Here is a 24,207-nt window from a genome sequence, read left to right as displayed (position 1 = left end):
ACTAAGATTAAAATAACTGTAGGCAACTACTTTTAATATCAGTGATTCAACACCTGGTCTGTCTTTTGAAGACATCTCTGCACTAAGCTTAAGAGTTTTAGGTACAGTCTATAATACTCAATGATTCAAATACATCACTGCTTTAACATCACTGAAATTATAAGATTTTGAGAAATTAGCAGTCTATGTTGGTTTAAATAATAGCACTATATAAATGATGCCCATGCTCTGGTCATGCAAATACATTACTGCAATTATACAATTACACTGACTTAGCAAGTTTTTAAGGACTTACTGATAACAAGTCCATCATGCCTTCATTTTTATTCCACTATTTTCTTTTTTTATTCCACTCTTTCATTCTTTCTTTTTTTTCGGAAAGCTACCTCTTCTGACTAGTCCAGATGCCAAACGAAAGCACTTGAGACAAATGTTTAGTAACTGTTCAAGATGCTCCAGCTTTAGGGCTCACCCTGATGCAATTGTCCCTAGCATTCGTTAGAATCTTGTTGAGGTGAGACAAGAACTGGAGGTATTAAGAGAACTTCACACACTTAGCATTAAGGACACATTAATATTTTGGAAATAAACTTGTTGGTTTTGGTATCCCACAGATGGTACCAGACAGGAGGAAGTGGAAGGTGAACTTAGTGAAGAAGAACACTGGTTTGGAAACTCTTCAGAGACCCCTTCGGAAGCATCGTATGGAGAAGTCCAGGAAAACTTCAAGTTGTCTCTTGAGGATAGAATCCAGGCGCAGTCCACTTCCCCGGATACTTCTCTGGGAAGTGCAACTCCTAGCAGCAACACGCTGGAGCTGATAGCTATTGACAATGAGGCTTTAAGAGACACATTACAGAGCAAAGAACACCTTTCTCCTGATGTGTCATCTTTGTGTGAAGATGAATCTCCTGGCCCAAATAAGCCACTGAGCAGTAACCTGAGAAGGCTTCTGGAGGCCGGTTCTCTCAAGCTGGACACTGCTGTTACAGTCAATGGCAAGGTCGAATCCCCTGTAAATGTTGGTTCAAATCTCTCCTTTTCTCCACCTTCTCATCATGCCCAGCAGCTAAGTGTTCTTGCCAGAAAGCTTGCTGAGAAACAGGAACAAAATAACCAATACAATGCAAGTAATCGGTTTATATGGAATCAAGGTAAGTGGTTGCCAGACTCAACCACCACCTGTGGTTTGTCCCCAGATTCAGCTATCCTGAAATTGAAAGCCGCAGCCAATGCAGTTCTTCAGGACAAATCACTTTCAAGGACTGAAGATACTATAAGATTTGAATCCTTTTCTTCACCTTTTAATTCTCAGTCTGCCAGCTCAACCTTAGCGGCTTTATCAAAGAAAGTTAGCGAAAGAAGCATGACTCCTGGGCAGGACCACCCACCTCCAGCCAGTTCTTTCCTTTCCCTGGCCTCAATGACCTCCTCAGCTGCCCTACTCAAGGAGGTGGCTGCAAGGGCTGCAGGCAGCCTGTTGGCTGAGAAGAAAAAGTCACTAGTTGCGGAGGATCCCCTGCAGCTTTCAGAGATGAAGCAAGAGAAAGTAACTCCACCACAGTCTTTGGAATTATTGCTACTTCCAGTCCCTAAAGGAAGAATTTCTAAGCCCACTAATACAGGTACGGACCCTTATCTTAACCATCAAGTAAAGCTTATTTGTTTTGCTCTAGATTTATTTAACTCTTCTTCCCTGGTCTGGTTTGTATTGTTTCCACCTATTATGAAAATAAGAACACAATAAACAAAAGGATAGCTTTTATACTGCCATTTGAAGATCAAACCTTCACAAATGTTTCCATATTTGAAAGGTAATGAGTGTACAGTTCAATACATTTTTTTTATTCCATACAAATGTATTTTTTCCTCACCAAGTTCAGAATAGGTCCACACAAGAAATATTTAATGGGGAAGATCAAAGAATCCCTGTCAGGGAGCTCATGGTATCAGGGAACATGTACAAAACCAGTGCTTTTGAAATATTGGACAAGGGAGAATTTTCCCTCCTGCTGTCTCTGTCACAAATGGACTTTTGTATAATCGCTTACTACCCTGTCCTAATTTACCGGAGTATATTATTATGTTGCCACTTTTCATTAAAATTTTCTGCAGAAGCACGAACGAATCTCTGATGTTCATTCTTTCCAATTCTTTGTCATAAGAAATAGAAGAAAATGAACTGCTTTTTCCTAATTCTGCTCCACAACACCCGCTTTATACTTCTTGGTCCACCCCCTCCCTCTTCCTCTCCTACTTCTGTCAGCATTCTAAGATATAGGCCTATTGCGAACTGTACTGCTAACAAAAGAAATCAGGAAAGAATGTAGGGAATTGCATTATTTCAATTATCAAAATAAGCAATATTTTCTTATATACATACTGACATTTCTTTCTAAAAAATTGTATGCATCACATGTTCGTGTTTCCATGGACATCACCATGGAATTTAGGTGTTATCTTGCTAACAATGAAACTCTGATAAATAGGATGAGGAAAGATAAAAGGCTTGGGTGTTAGTTTGTTAGGGATTATCTACATGGCAAAGTTTTATTGGTATCATTAAACTGATACAGTTTTTTGGACACTTTTATTCCTGCATAGAAGAGGTTTTTTTCAGGTAAGTTTATGTTGCTTTGGAAGGGGTTTACATTAAATTATACTAGTGTAAATGTATTGATTTAAATTCACACCTTAATGTTATACTGGTATAACTTTCTCATGTAAACAAGCCTTTAAAGAGAGGGGATAGCAAGGATTCAGTTACATTTAATATAATACACCATTCCAAAAATGTTAATAATATCTGTTTATTTACTGTATGTGCAAAAGGCGTTCACATGATTTGTTACTTGATAAGGAAGAGTAATGCAGAAGAGAAACGTTTTTATTGTAGTAAAATCCAACTTCTATATGTTTGGGTAGCGAATTGTGGAATCTTACCTGTGCACCTTGGAAAAGAGAAGTGCAGTCTAAGTGTATATGCAGTGCTGGCAATTCATAATCTGGCTGTGATGCAGTGAAATCTCTAGCGTCTACTCTGCTTAAAACACAGGAATGCTGAAAGGCCGTAATGGGAGCATGTTACCTCAGGGCCTTGGTAACCATGAAACAATCATTTTCCTTTGTTTTATATATAAAAATATGATCAGTTTATATGTACTGAGCCTTCACCAACCTCTGTTGGCATCCAAACAAACTTTATCATGATATTTTAATAACAAAGATATTTGTTGAATTCTAGCTCCCTTTCTGACATGTTCATTAGCTTTTCACTTGAAAGGAATTAACCAAATGAAAATAAGAGACCAAGAAAAGCTATGAGATAGGGTATTTGGATTTTGAAGGAATTTGGTTCTCTGTAATCATTCTTTCTGCTGTAGAGACATAGAACTTGCAGAAAGAGGTCACTGTTGTGTGACTTTTGAGCAGTAGACATTACAGTACTCCTCTAAAATATTGAGTTGGGCACTTGATCATGTATATTTGCTATGAAAATAAATGTCACACATTCCTTTGATTCTTTTTGCAGCCATGGTTTTATGGGAGTAATTCTTTTTGCAGCCATGGTTTTATGGCACTGAAACCATAATATAATATTTCATTTTATAAAGTTTTGTCTGTTTGTGTGTGCCTTCTCTTGAGGACATGCTTGTGTTGCCAGTAAAATAAACATATTTTCCCTGAAGGCACTGATTGGCAGATTTTCCCATATATTTTATAGTTGAAGAAAGTCTGCTTCCAGTTATTATGAGTCAGCTGCTTTCATCAGCAATGAAGATATCCATGATAGGCAATGATCACTGAGATCATTTACTAGATATTGGAAAAAATAAGGAGGCAGTAAAGGGGGAAATATCTTTGTTAAAAAAAAAAAAGGCACTCTTAACATGCCTACAGCATGCATTAAGCTCTGAGTTCAAAACATTTTTTAGTATATAAGGAGCAATAGCACATTAGATTGTGGTCTTGTCAGATCTCACGTGCTAACCCTTAGTTAGGCCTGTTCATTACTTGGATGGGAGATGCTCAGTAAAGCTCAAGGTGGTTCAGGAAGAGACTGAAGTGGCATCCCATAAATCTCTATAGCAGTGGTGTTACGAAACATTTTAAAGTTGGTATTGCTGTCTTTTGGATGAAATGTAAAATGAAATCCTGACCTACGTTCCCTCTAAAGTGTGCGCATGCACAGCCATGCAGGAGGCCACCCAGGACCGTGCACTTAGTCGAGCCACGCAGCGCACACTGCACTCAGAGGCGTGGCCACAGGTGGGCCTGGAAGATGGCAGTGGGGTGAAGTGGGAAATAGGGGGTATTTGGAGGCAGTGGGGTGAGGTGGAGAGTGGTGATGGGGGAGCTTGGGGCATGCGGGGCTGTGGCGGGGCCAGACGCCTCTCCCAGCTGCGGGGCTGCTGCGGTGGGACTAGATGCCTTCCCCGGGCCTGTTGCGGCGGGGCGAGGTGCCTCTTCCCCCCCCCCAGCCCTGGGGCTGCTGTGCGGGGAGAGGGATGTGGAGAGTCCTCTTCCCCCCACTGCACTCCTGGGGCAGCCTGCACTTCAAACCCCTCATCCCCGGCCCCACCCCAGAGCCCGCACCCCGAGCCGGAGCTCTCACCCCCTGCACTCCAACCTTCTGCCCCAGCTCTGAGCCCCCTCCCACACTCCGAAACCCTCAGCCCCACCCCCATTGCACATAACAAAATTCATTCCAGACATGGATGGGAAAAATTAAAGGGAACATTGGCCCTGACTCCGTTTAAGATCCCATGCCACTTTTGCAAGAATATGAGTGTTAACCCCTATGCCTGGATCAAATTCCCATTTGAGCAATAAACACTTTGCATGGAACACATACAATATTCTTCCTGATTTTCAATTGGATTCAGTGAGTCTGATTCTCCTCTCATAGCAGTTTTACAGTCATGTAGCTCCATAGAATTAATTGGAGTTGTTCCTGATTTTACATCAGTATAAGTGAGAGGCGACACAGGCCCAGTATTCTTTGCTTCTTATGCTAAAGCGTTGTGTAGTGTTATAAGCAACTTGTGTTCCACCCCAGAAATGGCTGCATTGTTGTGGTGGATCACACAATTCCTGTATATTAGGAATTCTCATTGTTATCAGCGGAGCTGTACTCGCTCACTCCAGTTCTGGGTTTGGCCTAAAGTAATGTGCAAAATTGCTGGTAAGCCACCTTGTTTATAGACCTATTATTAATGGGTTAGAAAATAGGTGACAGAACTTGCAACATTTATTTCTGATTCTCTTCTGATGATAACCAGTTGCTGAAAAGGAGACATGATAGAAGGAAATGACTTGATGAATAAAAAATGCTACTAATATATATTTCTGTAGTTTGTCTCTTACCTTTTATAAAGAAATAAGGAAAGACATGAAAAAAGTGAAACACTAGCAATTATAGTGTTGGTTTCCGCTGACTTTTCAAAGATGCAATGACGGAGCAATTTAATAATATATTGAGCGTGATAGAAATTCTACTCATGAAGTTTTCTGAAGCTGCAAAACACACATTGAAAATGTACTCTTTCTCTCAGGCTTGTTGATTAGGTCAGAAGGACTATGTAATCAGACGAATTATATTTTTGTCTCCTACCAGCTAGTAGGAATTATACTGAAACATATTACAAAATCATTCTGGAGGTTTTATTGGTTGGTTTCCAATCACAGGAAATGTTAAATTTCATGAATTCTTGCAGGTAGAAAATAGCTGATGAATACATTAGCTAATGACCTGAAATAGTCTGGAAATAATTCCAAATAGCAGAATAGACACTACTAACTTCTGGATTTTCAGAAATAATCAAACTGCCTTTTAGCAATCACAAAAATTATCTTCTAATTCAATGACAACACTACAAACTTCCTTGTAATGGGCAGAGGCATTTGTAGTGAGATGTCAGAATGTTTCATTGTGTCATGTCAACAACAAAGAATCTCCCTTCCCCTTAGCCTGGTGATTATTCCATATTTAGTATATAAATTATATTTGCTTGACAAATACAAACATCTTTCCTGAGCCTTGGTTGCCATTCCCTCTTACAATGGACGATACTGTGCAAAATAGTGTCCAAATGTCTAGAAAAAGGCAGTAGGTTTAATGCACTGGCAACCAGAGACACAGGATAGAAGAAGAAAAAAATCCCATGACCCTAAGACCACCTGATGACTGAAGTGGCAGCAGCATCTGCTTGAGCCATAAGTAAACAAGTTCAACAGCAGGGATTCTGAAATCACTCAGTTCTGGCCTTGAGTATGTCAGGTTTATGATGCCAGTATGGTTTTTGGTTAAGAAGTATGAAGAATTCTGTATTTAATATCTTCTTTTTTCATTATCTATCAGATACTGGAATTCATCACTTTTAAAATCAAGAGTTAAGCATTTTTCCCCTGATCAAGTTGATAGTGGATAGGAAATTTAGCTACCGAATGATGTTTGTGAGAAGTACAGGGCCAGGTGTGGAAGAGTAGCATCGCCTACTGACTATCCAATGAGTTTTTGATACTTTAACTTGATAAATGAATCTTAAATTACAGCTGTCAAGAGGGAGCATAACTAGATTAGGGAAGTCTGAATATGGAAGAAGAGGAATTGAAACCTTTGGTGGGTGTTGGTGTTTAACCAGTACTGTGTCTGTCTTTGCAGATGAAAATCTAAAGTTGTAAAATGATATTTGGGTATGTTTATGTGGGGAAAGTATTCTACCAGTGGCTGTAAAGAACCTTTTCTTTTTCTTTTCTCCCTCCACTAAGCCTCAGAAGAAGAAGGAGGAAAACCTTTTCAGTGTCCAATCTGTGGGTTGGTTATAAAGAGGAAGAGTTACTGGAAACGACACATGGTGATTCATACAGGTTTAAAAAGTCATCAGTGCCCACTCTGTCCATTTCGCTGTGCACGCAAGGACAATCTCAAATCACACATGAAGGTAAGGGCAGTGCTTACTGACAATGAAGAGACTGGCTCAGTGAGCAAAAGTATATAGAAAAGAAACTATCTGGTTAAAAATCACATATTTTTTAAAAAAAAATTAATTTCCGTACCTGTGCTACTAATAACGTGTTATTAAAAATTAAAGCACAAAAAGTTTTAGATTTTAAAATTTCAATTTGTTTGCCTTTTGGATTTGGTATAATTAGGGCAATGAAAATAGTCTAGTCAGTTTCACCTTCTGACTCTCCTTTATGGGCACTACAATGCTGTAAAGTTTGATTTGCAGGCATTTCAGGGGACTGTTCAAAACCAAAACAATAACTGTTTTCACTGTAATATGCTTTTGTAAAGAATGTTTTTATTAACTTTAGGTTTTATTTATTATACACAACTTATATTTCAAGCCTAACCTACCTGAAGGTTAAATATCCATGTTAAACTGGCAAAAATGAACAAATTCAACAAAGAAACTTAATGGAAAGGCAGTAAAGTGCTGCAGGGGTTAAAGAATATGGTGTGATGGTTCTTGTGTACCATAATGTGTGCTTCAATGCATGGACACCGGTGAAGTGAAGATGGGCTTTGGCTCATCCGGTCTCTATACAAGGCTGGTGCAAGGATGTTTTGCGCCCTAGGGGAAACTTCCACCTCGCGTCCTCCCTCGTCCCCCCCATCCGCCCTGAGGCGCTCCCCCTGCGGCAGCTACTCACCCTCCGCCCTGAGGCACCCCCCTGCTCCGCCTCCACCCTGAGCACGCTATTGCCGCTTCACTTCTCCCGCCTCCCAGTCTTGTGGTGCCAATCAGCTTAGGTGCCGCAAGCCTGGGAGGTGGGAGAAGTAAAGCAGCCACAGCATGCTTGGGGAGGAGGCGGGGCAGGGGTGAGCTGGGGTGGGGAGTTCCCCTGCATGCCGCCCCCCCCCCCTTACTTGCTGTAGGCGGCCCTCCCCGCGCTCCACTGCTCCAGCTCCCTCCGCCTAAATGCCGGCGGCGACCGGGGCAGCGGAAGATCCGGCCACCGCGGTCGCTGCCAAAGAAAATGCTGCCCCCCAAATCTTAGCGCCCTAGGTCACCTAAATGGTTGCACCGGCCCTGTCTCTATATAAAGTTACTGAACAGAACTGCTAAGTTTCCTTCACTGGCATATTTGACCTGTTATAGTAGCAATACAATTTTTTGTTTGTCTGAATTATTTGTTTATAGTTATTAACACAGATAAATATGTTTAAAGTACACAGGGAAATATTGGGCTTTTAGGCATGATATGTTACAGCATTTGTTACGTTAAAACGTTTTAGAACACTGGGCCAGATTCTAATCTCACTTACACCAGAACAACTATTTACTTAAGTGGAGTCATCTTGATTTACACTTGTCATGGTTACAGGGCTAGCTGCACCTCTCTTCCCTCTCCAGTCTCTGAGTGCACCACCTCAGGTCTCCGACCTTGTGCCTCTACCTCTCCTGAGGTGGAACCAAGCAATTCTCCCACTCCTAGACAGAGTCCTGGGCTACAGTACCCCATGTATCAATTGTGCTTACCTGGCAGGTCTGACTGGATTCAGTACCTGTAGTTCTTTGGGAGTCAGTGACCAGACAGGCCTTCTCAAACAAAAATATTGTTTAATCTTAAGCGTAGAAACAAAGCATAGCGTAAGAAAAAAAAGTTGGGGTTAAGCAATAAACAGCCTATATGCAGATCTGTCTTACCTAGAGGCTTGTCATCCCTTCTTAAAAACTCTAGGCAGGCCTTTCTTTACGGTCTCCTGTGAACAATTCTCCCTTCTCTAGAGAGAGTCACTTTTAATCCCTCTGAGAAGTCCTGTTTCAGTTTCTGGGGCCTTTGGGTTCTCCTTTGTTTACCAGATGGGTCCCCTGTCTTGACAAGCTCTTCTGGCGAGTTTAGCAGAGGGTCAGAGGCAGGACATCAAAGTGAATGAATGGTTCTTGCACTGTCTCTTAATTGTTGGTTGCTGGATGGCTATTTGAAGCCATGCTACTCTTTCCTACCTACAGGGTATCAGCCTCTCCTTGAATTATCTCTGTCTTCATACAGTAAAGTCCCTTACAACAATCAGACAAATATACAGATCATATAGTATTCTATGCAGTAATGTGGTGATGATTTTCTGGAAACTTCTCTGTAACACAGATAAAAACATTAAACTGTCCAGTAGACATTTTTCAAAATTTGTCTTCAACAACAATTTTCAAAGTAACAAAAAATACCAAGGAATTAATTAGGTAAAGCAGAGTCCTCAAAAGAAATCTGACAGCACCAAAAATTATTTGTAGTTGTTCTACTATATATTGAAAACCAGTGTTTAACCAAATCAAGCTATTCATGAGCAGAAAAATTGCAATTACGTTGACTAGTATGCCAGTTTTATCCCAATATCAGTTAAAACAATGTTTTTATAAATCCATAAGAGCAAAACTGTGATAGAAATTACAACTGATCCTAGCTGTGTGCACCTTTATGATACAGACCCCAGCTTGTGACAGTATCACAACTGAGAGTTGCAGGGTTCATACAGGTTATATTGTCTTAAAATGCTTTCAGAACAAATCGATAAGCAGTACAGTAAAGGACTTATGAATGCAAGGAGTATATTTAAATTCTTGATCATAACCATTGAGACAAGTATTTATATTTCTGTGTGGTGGGTTAGGAATAAAATAAAAAATAAACCCTGAATTAGAATTTTTATAAATATGATAAACCCTGTCACCACCACGATATGCACACACTCTTCTCCAGCGCTAGCAACATTTTGAAGAAGACTTGGTTACATCATTGCTTTCTCTAATATGTTTACATGTGAGAAGCGTCCATGCTGCCAAACCAAGGGCCACTTAGATATAAAATTACTTTAGTTCATAATGACAGTAGAGCAGGGGTGGGCAAACTATGGCCTGTGGGATTGCCACCCCCATGGCGCTGCAGGGCTAAGGCAGGCTCCCTGCCTGCCCTGGCCCCGCGCCGCTCCCAGAAGCAGCCAGCACCACGTCCCTGCAGGGGGGCAGGGTCAGAGGGCTCTGTGCCCTCTGTGTCCTCACCTGCGGGTACCTCCCCCGTAGCTCCCATTGGCTGGGAACAGGGAACTGTGGCCAATGGGAGCTTCGGGGGAAGGTACCCATAGGCGAGGGCAGCGCACGGAGCCCTCTGCCCCACCTCCCCCAGGGGCCGCAGGGACGTGGTGCTGGCCGCTTCCGGGAGCGGTGCAGACCCAGAGCAGGCAGGGAGCCTGCCTTAGCCTCGCTGCCACCCTGGAGCTGCTCAAGGTAAGCAGCGCTGGGCTGGAGCCCACACCCTGAACCCTTGCCCTGAGCCCCTCCCACACGCTGCACCCCCTCCTGCACCCGAGCCCCCTGCCACACTCTACACCCCTCCTGCACTTCAACCCCTTGCCCTGAGCCACTTCCTGCTTATCACACCCCCTCTCACGCCCCGCAGTCCCTCCTGCACCCCAACCCCCTGCCCCAGCCCTACATTCATGGCCCTGCATGCAATTTCCTCACCCAGATATGGCCCTCAAGCCAAAAAGTTTGCCCACCCCTGCACTAGAGGGTGGTGTTGAGTAGCCACTAATCTGCCCTGAGGCTGGTCTCATGGATAGTCCCACAAGGTCTCACTCCGACACCCCTTCTGCTCATGTGTGTGTGTGAGGCCGTTATGTGTCCAGATGTGATTCAAAGTGTTGATAGTGATCTTTAAAACCCTTTATGGCTCAGATAACTTGTAAGCCTGTATTTTCCCCCCATTTCACCATAATGTGTGAGATCAACTGACATGTACTTGAACAAAGTGTTCCCAGATTTAAACCTCTGCAGGTTGGTGACAGAGTGTTCTGAGTGGAGGGCCCTCAACTCTGTCATTCATTCCTCCTTTGTTCTAACAGAGTCTGCATATCAATATGAAGTAAAAGCCCATTGGTTTTCTCTTTAAGTGGGTGATTATAGGGACATTGTGTTAAGTTTACTCCTGGTTTGTAGGATGAAGTGCATCTACTAGGGATTAATATTGATTAACTCGGTGGGGTTTAAAAAAACAACAATGTTCATACACCCCGAGTCAATTGTAAGAGATGAGATTTTATAAATGAATCAGCAAGTAAAATAAACTGGAGCAAATTACAGCCCCCTTATCCATGATATAGAGGTGAGGCCTGCAGACTGCAAATGTCAGCACTCAACACAGTGTGATGTCACAGGTCAAAATGGACCATTACATAGTGGGAACTGTGGCCTTCACTGGTCACACCACCCTATTAGAGAAAAGGGCATACAAGGATTGTATGGGCCACATTTGGTCTCACATGCTCACTTTGGCAGTCTCTGGTTTACGGGTACATTCAAATGATCAGAATTACAGTATAAGAGTTTGGAAAATATTTTCTGTTGATAGTATAGTGACATTGGGGCTTGAGATATATTTATATATATTCTCTTTTGAGTAGGCCCCTGGTAACAATGTGGTGCATCAGGGAGGACAAAATCAAGATGAATCCAAAATGTATGTGTGGTTGGTGAGGGGGATAGAGAATATATGTTTGATAAAGTCACTGGCACCCTGCCAGAATGACATGAGTTTTCTTTGGTGATGGGGTAAGCTGATGACAAAAGAGGCACAGGTTTATTTTACCACAATATAAAATGTTTCCTTAACCCTCTCTATTTTAAAAAAAAAAGTGTTTCCAAAAACAAAAGTACACAAACATAAAATACGAACAAAAAACTAGAAACAAAACCAAAAGAAAAATTAAATAGAATAGGGTAAAACAAAACCTAAAGCTGTTAATCAGAGGCACAGTATACTTTCTCTTGCTGGAGATTTCACAGCCTTTCAGTGTCCTATCATTCCTCTGAAACTACTTTATCTTACTCTGGCAGATAGGAGTGTCTCCTCTTTATCCTACACAAACTGTTGCCCTAGCCACACCCACTGAGTCTACTATAAATTCAGGCTAAATCCCTGGCTGCAGCCGAGATTGTATGCCATCTCCAGGGCCTATGGTTTCTAGCTGTAGCCCACGAAAGCTTATGCTACAACAAATTTGTTAGTCTCTAAGGTGCCACAAGTACTCCTATTCTTTTTGTAGAACAAAAGAATGACTCAGAAATGAAGTCTGTAATGGAATGGATTTGTTTGTCAATTTGCACCATCTGCTCAGACAGGATTCCATCAAAATCCAACCCTTTTTTTGTATAAGTGTGTTGAGAGATTTGTGTCATGTTTTATGTTCAGTAGAGCAGGATGGCAGACAGGATTGTTCAAAGCATTAATCTATTGCAGTCTTCACCCACTGTCATCAAAATCTAGGAGCCTTTTCTTAATTTTGTTTCTTACGGCAGCACAGCCTTGAGTCACAGTACCTTTACCCTCCTCTAGAATTCTAGATGTTGTGCACCTTTCTATTATAATTCGGGAATCTGAGTTTTGATTTTTATTAGTGACTTGTAGGTATTTGCTTAGGGCATCTTTTTTGCCTGTTCATTTCTTAGAAAATCAGTTTTGATAGCTTCATGTTAACTGTCACGCCAATGAGTTTGGACTAGAATACAACATTGCAAGGAGCAGAGCACTTCTGTTGTCTTGACTCCAGCTACAGAACATGTAACTACAGGGTACTGGACTGATTCTAACCCTGACCGTGTTCAGCTTTATACCTACCTTTTTGATAAAGTTTTATCCAAGGACCCCTTTCCACCACCAACTTGCAACTGGAGGCAAGGAAGTGAAAGGCAGGAAGGAAAAATACCCACAGGTGCCTTTCATAAATGAGGGAGGCTGTGAGAATATTGTCATTTAGGGCACGCACATTTTTATGTTTAATAGTTGTATGACATTTGGATTCCATAATTATACCCATAGAAAAACTTAAAATATATTCAGTACAGAAATGTACACTAAAATTAGTTTTTATTCACCTGGGATGAGACAAAAATCATTCATAACCCAAAGTTTCAGTCCTTATGATTGGAAGGCCTATCTGGTCTGCTCCCAGGAACTCAGGACTCATTTCTGGTACTTCAACATGATTTAAACTGGTGCTACACCTGTGGAAAGTGATGTTGACTGGCAAAAAGATGGAACAAAGAGGATTTCCGAAGGAAAAAAAAAAAGGCAACAAAGACGACAGTTTGTGAGCCCTTCCCTGTCTGGGTTTAATATACAACTGGAATTTATTTTCCTAATTCAAAAAAGATTGTTATGTACTTATTTTGAAATGGCAAAAAATAACATAAGGGAGAGTGATAATTTGGGAATAAAATCTCAATTTTTTTCAATTTCCCCCGGTAGGTAGGTATGGATGACATTCACCTCAGAACACTGCTTCAGGCTTCAGGCACCCAGCTTCCAACCACTCTGTATCTATGGAGCATGCACATGCTAGGACGCAGCTTCCTGCTCCACTTCCAACACTATTTGCAAAGGGGATGGTTAAGATCACAAAATTATATTCCAGAAGAGCAATGGGGTATCTGCATAAGGATTTAAGAATAAGCATATGGCTTATTAGAAAACGGATGCTGAATGCACAACATTGAGGAATAGCAAAGCAGCAGCTAAGTCTATTATAATAATAATGGGTGACTTCAAAGATCTGTATATAAACTGGTCAATTTTCACATTAGGACAAGATAAAAAGAAGAAATTTGACACTTCAAATTATTGTTTTCCTGGAACAGCTAGTCCTAGAGCACATATCGGGAGAGGCTATTCTCAATTTAGCAGTTCAACCCCTCTGTATTATTTAGACTAATTAAGAGTGTAAGTAAGTTCAACATCCTTAGGGGAGGGATCATACCAAAACTAGCATCAGGAAGTTTAGACTTGCAATTAGACGAAGGTTTCTAACCATCAGAGGAGTGAAGTTCTGGAACAGCCTTCCAAGAGGAGCAGTGGAGGCAAAAGACATATCTGGCTTTAAGAATAAGCTTGATAAGTTTATGGAAGGGATGGTATGATGGGATAGCCTAATTTTGGCAATTAATTTATCTTTGACTATTAGCAGTAAATATGCCCAATGGCCTGTGATGGGACACTAGGTAGGGTGGAATCTGAGTTACTACAGAGAATTATTTCCTGGGTTTCTGGCTGGTGAGTCTTGCCCACATGCTCGGGGTTTAACTGATCACCATATTTGGGGTCCAGAAGGAATTTTCAGGCAGATTGACAGAGACCCTCGGGATTTTTCACCTTCCTCTGCAGCGTGGGTCACGGGTCACTTGCTGGAGGATTCTCTGCACCTTGAAGTCTTTAACCACAAGTTGAGGACTTTAATAGCTCAGACATAGGTCAGGGGTTTGTTACAGGAGTGGGTGGTGAGATGCTGTGGCCTGCGTTGAGCAGGAGGTCAGACTAGAAGATCATAATGGTCCCTTCCGACTTTAAAGTCTATGAGTCTAAGGTGTAATAGGGTTGGCATCCACTTCTCGTGAGTGTCCCCTCTGATTGGGTGTGATCACAGTCTTTAAACCAGTTCCGGCCCTGGTATGTGGCCATATCCCCAGGGCTTCCTCCCTGGAGGCACTACCTTCCTGCAGCCCTCCCCAAGCTCAGTCCCTACTCAGTCTCCGCAGCCAGCCAGGTGCTCCTTCATTGCTCCCCTGGTCCCTGTTAGCAAGCTGCCTTTAGCTCAGTCTTGGCAGCCAGCCAGGAGTTTGTCCCTGTCCCCACTTAGCTGTCCATGATCATGCTGCTTTTCCAGCCAAGCACACAGTCCTTTCTTCTCCAGCTCCAAGCCACTGCTAACTTCTGCTATGTTCTGCAGTTCCTTTTATATGGTCCTCCTGGGCCTTGATTGGCTGCTTCCCCTGCAGCCACTCTAGCCTGGTGGAGGACCTCTCCACTGCTCCATTCCTGGGATGGGTGTGGCAGAGCCATGAGGCCTCCACCAGGGGGCCTTTGGGCCTAGTCCACCCCATCACACAGGGTAATACTAAACTTGAGAAAGGACAGTTGTTTTTGTTTTAAGAAAGGAAAAATGCCCTAAATGAAAAGAGAAAATTATAATTTTTGGTCTTATCATAGTGACTTCTCAAGCATATCCTAACAAGGCCTCAAAAGCATGCATATCACTAAACAGAAATGGAAACAGAAAGGCAAAGCGGGGCAGAGGAGAAATACGGTTAAACTGCAAGGTTCAAGAAGGTGTTTTAGCCAATTATATCCTCCAGAAAATGGATATCCATCCCAAACAAAACCAATAGTAAGTAAAGAGCATAAACTATGGTAGCTAAATTGTCAGATAGTAAGTAGCTCAGAAATAAAAATGTTTTTTGTTTATTTACTCTTTAAATTCTAAGTGTATTAGACTCAGGACCAGTGATTTCCCTACACCCCCCGGGGGGGGTGTACCCCCCCCCGAATTTTCCCAACACCCCCCCCCCCCCAGTTTTGTGAGCTAGTTACATACCAATTTAGTGACTGTTTGGAAATCTGAATTTAAACTGAAACATTAATACACACTTTAAAAGCTTATACAGTATATGATAAAATATGTGTATCTGAAAAAGTATAATAGATTTGAAAAGTATGAACATAGACTAGCTTCCTTGCTTCCTTATACAGCTGTTTTTTATGATGTCAGTGCATTCATTTCGGTGATGTTGGCCAACTTAATAATTTCAAATGATGATTTGGAAGCAAAGTCTAAATGAGTTCTCCCTGACAGCTAGTGATGAGCTGGGGGCTAAGGCTTCAGGGCCAGATTATATTTACATTCACACCTAATCTACCTAGGTATCCAGCAAACAGAGCTGTGTTGTCCAAGTGATAGATTTTGGCTGGGGTTGGGTTACAAACCACTTGAATGTGGGGGGAAAGGGGGGATGAAATGTTGTTCTTATTGTATGAGTAAAGGGCAGTAGAACTGTACTTAGCCTGTGATGATCTGAAGGCATCAAGAGAGAGGGTGGGGACCTGTCCCTCTCCACTGTTTAAAGACAGAGCTGATTAGGCTCCATAGATAGTCTTTTGTTCTGTTAAGTGACCGCTTGCATCCGAAGAAGTGGGTATTCACCCACGAAAGCTCATGCTGCAAAATGTCTGTTAGTCTATAAGGTGCCACAGGATTCTTTGCTGCTACTGCAGCTGAAATCACTGACAATCAGGTCTAAGTGCTTAGTCCTGTTGTGGGGACAGTGTTCCTGTGGGGACAGTGTTTTTGTGTAAGAGACAGCCCAGACTGCACTAGCAGTGAGGTTCCCGCACTGAGAGCTCAGCTGAAATCACTGAGAGCTGGGTGGAACCTCAAGAGACCAACTTGCAGAGGTCACAGTGGTAGGTGACAGCAGAAGGTGACTGTGCAGGGTCATTGGCAACAGAGTGGTGGAGTGAACGGTGGCACAATGAACAGCCGTGGCCAGAGCAAACTGTGCCTTTTTGTCCCCCACCTGGAAGGTGTACTCACGTGAAAGCACCTCTGAACTCTGAGTCTCCACTGACCAAGGACAACACCGGTGAGTGGAGTGCGGTGGAGGGAAAAGTGAGGGGCACGTTAAATAAACATTTGTTTGTTGGACTATATTTTAGTCACTTTGCTCCAGGATGCTAGATTTGTGACTGGGAATGGAAACTTATATAAATATGTTTCCCAGTAGGCCAAGGTTTTTAAAATGCAGTATTTGCCAAGGTTGTTATCTCACATTGTTGCTAGCTTGGGAGGTCATTATGTTGGGGAGTTTCAGTACTAAACATTTTTATTATAATTAATTTTTACATAAGAATGGTCATACTGGGTCAGACCAATGGTCCATATAGCCCAGTACCCTGTCTTACAACAGTGGTCAAGGCCAGGTGCTTCAGAGGGAATGAACAGAACAGGGAGTCATCAAGTGATCCATCCCCTGTTGCCCATTCCCAGCTTCTGGCAAACAGGCTAGGGACACTCAGAGCATGGTGTTGCATCCCTCTCATCCTGGCTAATAGCCACAGATGGACCTGGTCTCCAGGAATTTATCTAGTTCTTTTTAAAATCCTGTTATAGTTTTGGTCTTCACAGCATCCCCTGGCAAAGAGTTCCCTGGGTTGACTTTATATTGTGCGAAGAAATACTTCCTTTTGTTTTTTTAAAACCTGCTGCCTATTAATTTTATTGGATGACTGCTAGTTCTTGTGTTATGGGAAGGATTAAATAAAATTTCCTTATTCACTTTCTTCGCACCAGTCAAGATTTTATAGACCTCTATCATATCCGCGCTTAGTCGTCTCTTTTCTAAGCTGAAAATTCTCAGTCACTTTAATCTCTCCTCCTGTTTCATACCCCTCATCATTTTAGTTGCCCATCTCTGTACCTTTTCCAATTCCAATATATATTTTTTAGGATGGGTGACCAGATCTGCAGACAGTATTCAAGGTGTGCACGTACCATGGATTTATATAGAGGCAATATGATATTTTCTGTCTTATTATCTATCCCTTTCTTAATGATTCCCAACATTGTTTGCTTTTGTGACTGTTGCTGCACATGGAGTGGATGTTTTCAGAGATCTATCCACAATGACTCCAAGATCTCTTCCTTGAGTGTTAACAGCTAATTCAGATGCCATCATTTTGTATGTATAGTTGAGATTGTTTTCCAATGTGCATTACTTTGCATTTATCAACACTGAATTTAATTTGCCATTTTGTTGCCCAGTCACCCAGTTTTGGCCTGGTCTACACTGGGGGGGGGGGGGGGTCGAACTAAGGTACGCAAGTTCAGCTACGCAAATAGCGTAGCTGAACTCGAACTACCTTAGTTCGAACTACTCACCCGTCCAGACGCCGCGGGATCGAAGTCCGTGGCTCCCCCGTCGACTCCTCCACCGCCGTTCGCGGTGGTGGAGTTCCGGAGTCGACGGGAGTGCGTTCGGAGTTCGAACTATCGCGTCTAGATTAGACGCGATAGTTCAAACTCCGAGAAGTCAAACTCTATGCGTCGACCCGGCGGGTAAGTCTAGACCTACCCTTTGTGAGATCCCTTTGTAGCTCTTCGCAGTCTGCCTGGGACTTAACTATCTTGAATAGTTTTGTATCATCTGCAAATTTTGCCTCCTCACTGTTTACCCATTTTTCCAGATGAATATGTTGAATAGGACTGGTCCCAGTACTGACCCCTCAAGGATACCACTATTTATCTCTCTCCATTCTGAAAACTGATAATTTATTCCTACCCTTTGTTTCCCATCTTTTAACCAGTTACTGATCCATGAGAGGACCTTCCCTCTTACCCCATGATGACTTACTTTTCAAAAGTCAATTTAAATTAAATACATTTTTTTAAAATTATATATATATTTTTAGAAATCTAGATCTGTTATGTGTTTTGGTGTAACTTGCATTTTCCTTATGTTAAATTTGCATTATCCTAACAAAACATTTACTTTATTCACTTTCTTCACACCAGTCAAGATTTTATAGACCTCTAGCATATCCTCCCTTAGTCGTCTCTTTTCTAAGCTGAAAATTCCCAGTCATTTTAATTTCTTCTCCTGTTTCATACCCCTAATCATTTTAGTTGCCCATCTCTGTACCTTTTGCATTTCCAGTATGTCTTTTTTGGGATGGGGTAACCAGAGCTGCACACAGTATTCAAGGTGTACATGTGCCATGGATTTATATAGAGGCAACATGATATTTTCTGTCTTCTTATCTATCCCTTTCTTAAAAAAGCAAAGATTTCAGAGTAGCAGCCGTGTTAGTCTGTATTGCAAAAAGAACATAAGTTTTCGTGGGCTACATCCGATGAAGTGGACTGTAGCCCACGAAAGCTTATGCTCAAATAAATTTGTTAGTCTCTAAGGTGCCACAAGTGCTCCTGTTCTTTTTTAAAAAAGCAAACAGAATGTTGGGAATCACTGACTGCTGCTGCACAGTGAGTGGATGTTTTCAGAGAACTATCCACAGTGACTGCAAGATCTTTCTTGAGTGTTAACAGCTAATTCAGACTCCTTCATTTTGTAAGCATAGTTGAGATTGTTTTCCAATGTACATTACTTTGCATTTATCAACATTAAATTTCATCTGCCATTTTTGTTGCCTAGTCACCCAGTTTTATGAGATTTCTTTGTAATTCTTCGCAGTCTGCCTGGGACTTAACTATCTTAAATAGTTTTGTATCATCTGCAAATTTTGCCACCTCACTGTTTACCCATTTTTCCAGATCATTTATGAATATGTTGAACACCGCTGGTCCCAGTACTGACCCCTCAGGGATACCACTATTTATCTCTCTCCATTCTGAAAACTGATAATTTATTCCTACCCTTTGTTTCCCATCTTTTAACCAGTTACTGATCCATGAGAGGACTTTCCTCTTACCCCATGATGGCTTACTTTTCAAGTCAATTTAAATACTTTTTTTTTAAATGTATATTTTTTTAGAAATCTAGACCTGTTATGTGTTTTGGTGTAACTTGCATTATTCTTATGTTAAATTTGCATTATCCTAACAAAACATTTACTTTATTCATATCTCTTTTATATATCTCATTGGTTCTGACACCCCCCCTGTAAATTCCAACACCCCCCCTAATTTCAATTCCTGGGGAAACCACTGCTCAGGACGTTTACGAGAGAATTGGTGGGTCCACTTGACTGCCAAGGAGTTAAGGGAACAATTAAGGAGGATAATGATGTTTCACAGAAACTAAAGGTTGTCTTTGCATCAGAATTCATCACATGGGGAAGATGCTTCAGAGCTACTCTTTACAAGTAATAAAGGTGAGACACTGTCAGAGGCTGAGGTGCCAAAAAAAGTAGTTCGGGAACAAGTAGGTAAATGTATAGAACAATGAGTGACCTGCACCAGGTGATGTACACCCAAAAGCCCTGAAGGAATTTAAAAATAAAGTGACCAAGCTGCTGAGAAAAATGTCACTTATTAAAATCAGCCAGTAGACTGGAAGATTGCAAATCTTGAACCTGTCTTTAAAAAAGACACGAGGGGTTGATCCTGTAAGTGACAGACCAATACAAGGGAAACTGGTTAAAATGACAAAAATAGAATAGAACACCTTGAATAACATGATATGATAGGGGTACATGGCTTCTGTAAAGGAAAATCATATTCTTATATACTGGGAAACTTTGAGTGTGTCATCAACATAATGGATAACGGAGATTCAGTTGAGATAATTAATTTGGCCTTTAAAAAAGCCTTTGGCAAAGTCCCTCACCAAGAGGCTGTCAAGAAAAGTAAGTAGTTGTGGAGTGAGGGGTAAAGTACTATCACAGATTAGAAATTGGTTAAGAGACAGTAAAACAACAGTTAGGAATATATTAATCTGTGAAGTATGACAAGAGGTTAACTGCAGATTTCTCTATACTAGGACTAGTATTGTTTGATCTATTTAGTAATGGTCTAGAAAAAGGAGTGAATAGTGAACTGGCAAAATTGCAGATGATGCAACATTACTTAGGAGAGTCAAGACTAGGAGGAATTGAGAAGATCTTCAGAAGGCCTAAAAAAGCTAAGTGATTAGTCAGCACAATGGCAAATGAAATTATTGTTGATAAATGCAAGGGCATGCTTATTAGAAGGAACAGTTTAAACTAGTCATGCTCATTGAGGAAAAATACCTGAGTATCACTGTAGACAGCTGAATGAAAACATCTTCTCATTGTGCAGTAGTGGTTAAAAGAGCAAACAAAATGTTTGAATGTATGTAGACTGGGACAGCAATAATACTGAAAATACTATAATGCCACCATATAAATAGATGGCATGCTCTCACCTGTAATTCTGTATTCAGTTCTGCTCAATCAAAAAGCTATATTACAGATACAAGAGGTTCAAAAACAGGCAACAAAATGATTAGCAGCATGGTAAGAACTTCTTATGAAGAAAGGAACTGAAAAGAATTTAATTGCTTAGATTAGAGAGGAGGTGACAAGACTGAAGTAATGAATGTGATGGAGAAGATAAATCGAACTTCTTTTTATTCTTTCTTGTAATATGAGAACAAGAGGACACTGAATTCAGCTGCTAGAAACAAAAGGAAATGGGAATGAAAAGGAAATATTTTAATCCCCACCTAATTGGGACCAATTCTGCAAACATGCACAAGCTAAAGTTTAAGTGAGTAGATCCATTGAAGTCAATGGGACTACTAGCATGCTTCAGGTTAATTGATGAAAAAGTCACTTCAGGATCAGGGCCTGAGCCTTTATAACCCATTGTCACAGGATCTCATTTCAGATCAAGAATACTGCAGCATTAAAACAAAGTTTAGACAATTATACAGACCAGGAGAACATCCACCATTATATTAAATAGGATAAAATAAGGTCCTCATGCTCCAAGGCAGGGGTTGGTAACCTTTCAGAAGCGCTAGGCCGAGTCTTCATTTATTCACTCTAATTTAAGGTTTCGCGTGCCAGTAACACATTTTAATGTTTTTAGAATGTCTCTTTCTATACGTCTATAATATATAACTAAACTATTGTTGTATGTAAAGTAAATAAGATTTAAAAAATGTTTAAGAAGCTTCATTTAAAATTAAATTAAAGTGCAGAGCCCCCCAGACCGGTGGCCAGGACCCGGGCAGTGTGAGTGCCACTGAAAATCAGCTTGTGTGCCGCCTTTGGCACACATGCCATGGGTTGCCTACCCCTGCTCCAAGGTATAAGCTGAATAGGATTTAGGAAGAAACTTGCCCTATAGGCAGGTTATATTATAGCTATCCACTCCAGGGTTTATTGTTTCTCCTTGTGAAACATCTGGAAGTAGTCATTATCAGAGAGAGGAGACTGGACAACTGTAGATGGACCATCCAATATATCAATAACTAAGTTCTTTTCTGCAGTCCAGGACCAGGAAGTGAATGATAGTTAAAATCCCTTTAAATGAAAATTATCATTTTCTGTTTTTATCAGTATTTATATTTTTCAAACCAATTAATGTATTGGAATTTTTAAAATACTACTATAGGCGTGCTAGTCACTGCTCTGGAAACTTGTTTCATCCATTTCCTATGGTTTAAACAGGAATCCCTGAATTTGGGTCCAGTGAGCAAGAATTTTTCCTTTTTTATTTCTTGTATAATCTGCAAAATTGTAACCTAACATGCATTTTGTTTCAAAATAAAGCAAGTCATGGTCAGCTTGGTGATGTTGCTGTTGTGACCTGTCACAAGAGAAATCCGTGAAATCCAAAACGGACAGACCCATCACCTCTCTCTGAACTCTGGAAACTGCAGAGGTGGCATTCTGAGCCTCTGGGAGAAGAAACTGGGCTTCCACACAAACTTTGCCACCTGACAGCAGCAGTGACTTTGACAGCCTTCAAAAGGAGGCATATTTATGACATGGATCCTCTGGCAGAAGTGGTTAAATGTGGGCGCAGGGAGACATTGATTGGTGGGGATCCTAAAGATTCAGCCAGGCACATGGGAATGTAGTGGGTGTAGGAGATAAAGTTGCCATACTGAAGGAGCTTGCAACTGTTAGTACATCTCAGTGCCTCCTGAAAAAGAAAAAAGTCACTTCTGTATCACAGTAGTACAGATAACTGATTTTGTTGATGTTTTCATTACAAATTCTTATTATTTATGATATATTATACAAATGTTCTGCTGTAAGCAGGGGTTGTTTTAAAACCCACTTTGGGTGCTACAAGGACTGGGTTTCAGCATTAGCTCTTAATATCTTCGTTTTGTTAGCTGCAACTTTTAACATCTTAAAATTATTTTTGGCTGTAAATAACACATTTCTATCACATTGAGAATGTCATTCTGTAAACTCGGTGCAGCAAGGATTATCTCGTACTGAGTGTTTGTACAGCACATACACAATGAGGCCTGATCCCGTTTGGGGCATTTGGGTGCTGCTGCAGTATAAATCTTAGCAGCATCAATGAAATGTACTTTCACTGAATGCAGAAGGGCTAAATGGCATGCAAGATTTGATTGCTTCGCTAACCTTACATCTCTGCAGGCCTGAGTTCAAATCCTGTTTGGGTCACAAGTGAAAATGAGTGTTTTGATCTCAGTTGAGTGCCATTTTGTCCAGATTATATAATCACCAAATAGAATGGAACACATTTACATCTTTAGCAGTATTTGTAAAAGGAATACCTAGGGCTAGAATAGCATGGCTGCTAGAGTCTGAATTTAAACTACATTGGGAAAGTTTGCTGTCATTATGCTTAGGGCCCTACTAAATTCATGGTCCATTTTGGTCAATTTCACGGTCATAAGATTTTTTTAAATTGTAAATTTCATGATTTCAGCTATTATAATCAGAAATTTCAAGGTGTTATAATTTTAGGGGTCCTGATCCATAAAGGAATTGTGGGTGGGGGGTTGCAAGGTTATTGTAAGGGGGGGAGGGTTGCGGTACTGCTACCCTTACTTCTGTGCTGCTGCTGGAGAGCAGCAGCTGCTGGAGAGCAGCAGCTCTGAAGGCAGAACTGCCGCAAACAGCAGCACAGAAGTAAGAATGGCATGGTATGCTATTGCCACTCTTACTTCTGTGATGCTGCCTGCAGAGCTGAGCCCTCAGTCAGCAGCTGCCACTCTACGGTCGCCCAGCTCTGAAGGCAGCAGTGCAGAAGTAAGGGTGGCATGGTATAGTATTACCACCCTTACTTTCGCGCTGCTGCTGCCAGGGTGCTGCCTTCAGAGCTGGATGCCCAGCTAACAGCCGCCACTCTCCAGCTGCCCAGATCTGAAGGCAGTGCAGAAGTAAGGGTGGCAATAATGTGAACCCCCTAAAATAACTTTGTGATCACCCCCTGCAACTCCCTTTTGGGTCAGGCCCCTCAATTTGTGAAATCTCTATAGTATTGGGTGAAAGCACATAAAAGACCAGATTTCACGGGGTGGGAGGAGGAGAGAGACCAGATTTCATGGTCCGTGACACAATTTTCATGGCCACAAATTTGGTAGGGCCCTAATTATGCTTGTTCCCTCCCTGTCATGAATACTAAATTAATCTACAAATTAGAGAGAGAGTGTGTGTGTGTGTGTGTGTGTGTACACACACCCAAGTGCTAGCTCCCAAAGGCCATAGTGGGGTTGGAGTCCCATTGTAATGGGCAGTGTACAAACACACAGGAAGACATGGTCCCTGAGTGGAAGAACTTATAGTCTAAAAATATGGAAGATAAAAGAAACACTTGATAAATCAGAATGTGATGCAAACACTTTATCATATCATGTCATAACAGAATCTTTCATTTTCTGCTAGAATTAGTTCTCAACAAACTATTTCAGTGACTATTTGATATAAACAAGAACTGTGTTTTTCTCATAATGGAGGATTAATATG

At 41.3% G+C, this 24,207-nt stretch overlaps 1 protein-coding gene across 1 annotated transcript in view; it reads left to right on the top strand.

Annotated features, from left to right (window-relative positions):
• Window positions 1-24,207, top strand: part of ZNF827 (zinc finger protein 827) — a 130,760-nt gene that overhangs the window by 25,589 nt on the left and 80,964 nt on the right. Inside the window, exons 3-4 of the mRNA XM_045017998.1 lie at window positions 615-1,625; window positions 6,772-6,944. Coding sequence (XP_044873933.1) covers window positions 615-1,625; window positions 6,772-6,944 — 1,184 coding nt within the window. The remainder of the gene's footprint in view (window positions 1-614; window positions 1,626-6,771; window positions 6,945-24,207) is intronic.

The sequence above is a fragment of the Mauremys mutica genome, chromosome 5 (genome assembly GCF_020497125.1).
Source record: "Mauremys mutica isolate MM-2020 ecotype Southern chromosome 5, ASM2049712v1, whole genome shotgun sequence".
NCBI lineage: Eukaryota > Metazoa > Chordata > Testudines > Geoemydidae > Mauremys > Mauremys mutica.
The sequence above is the reverse complement of the archived record's forward strand: the minus strand, read 5'-3'. Positions and strand labels throughout refer to the sequence as shown.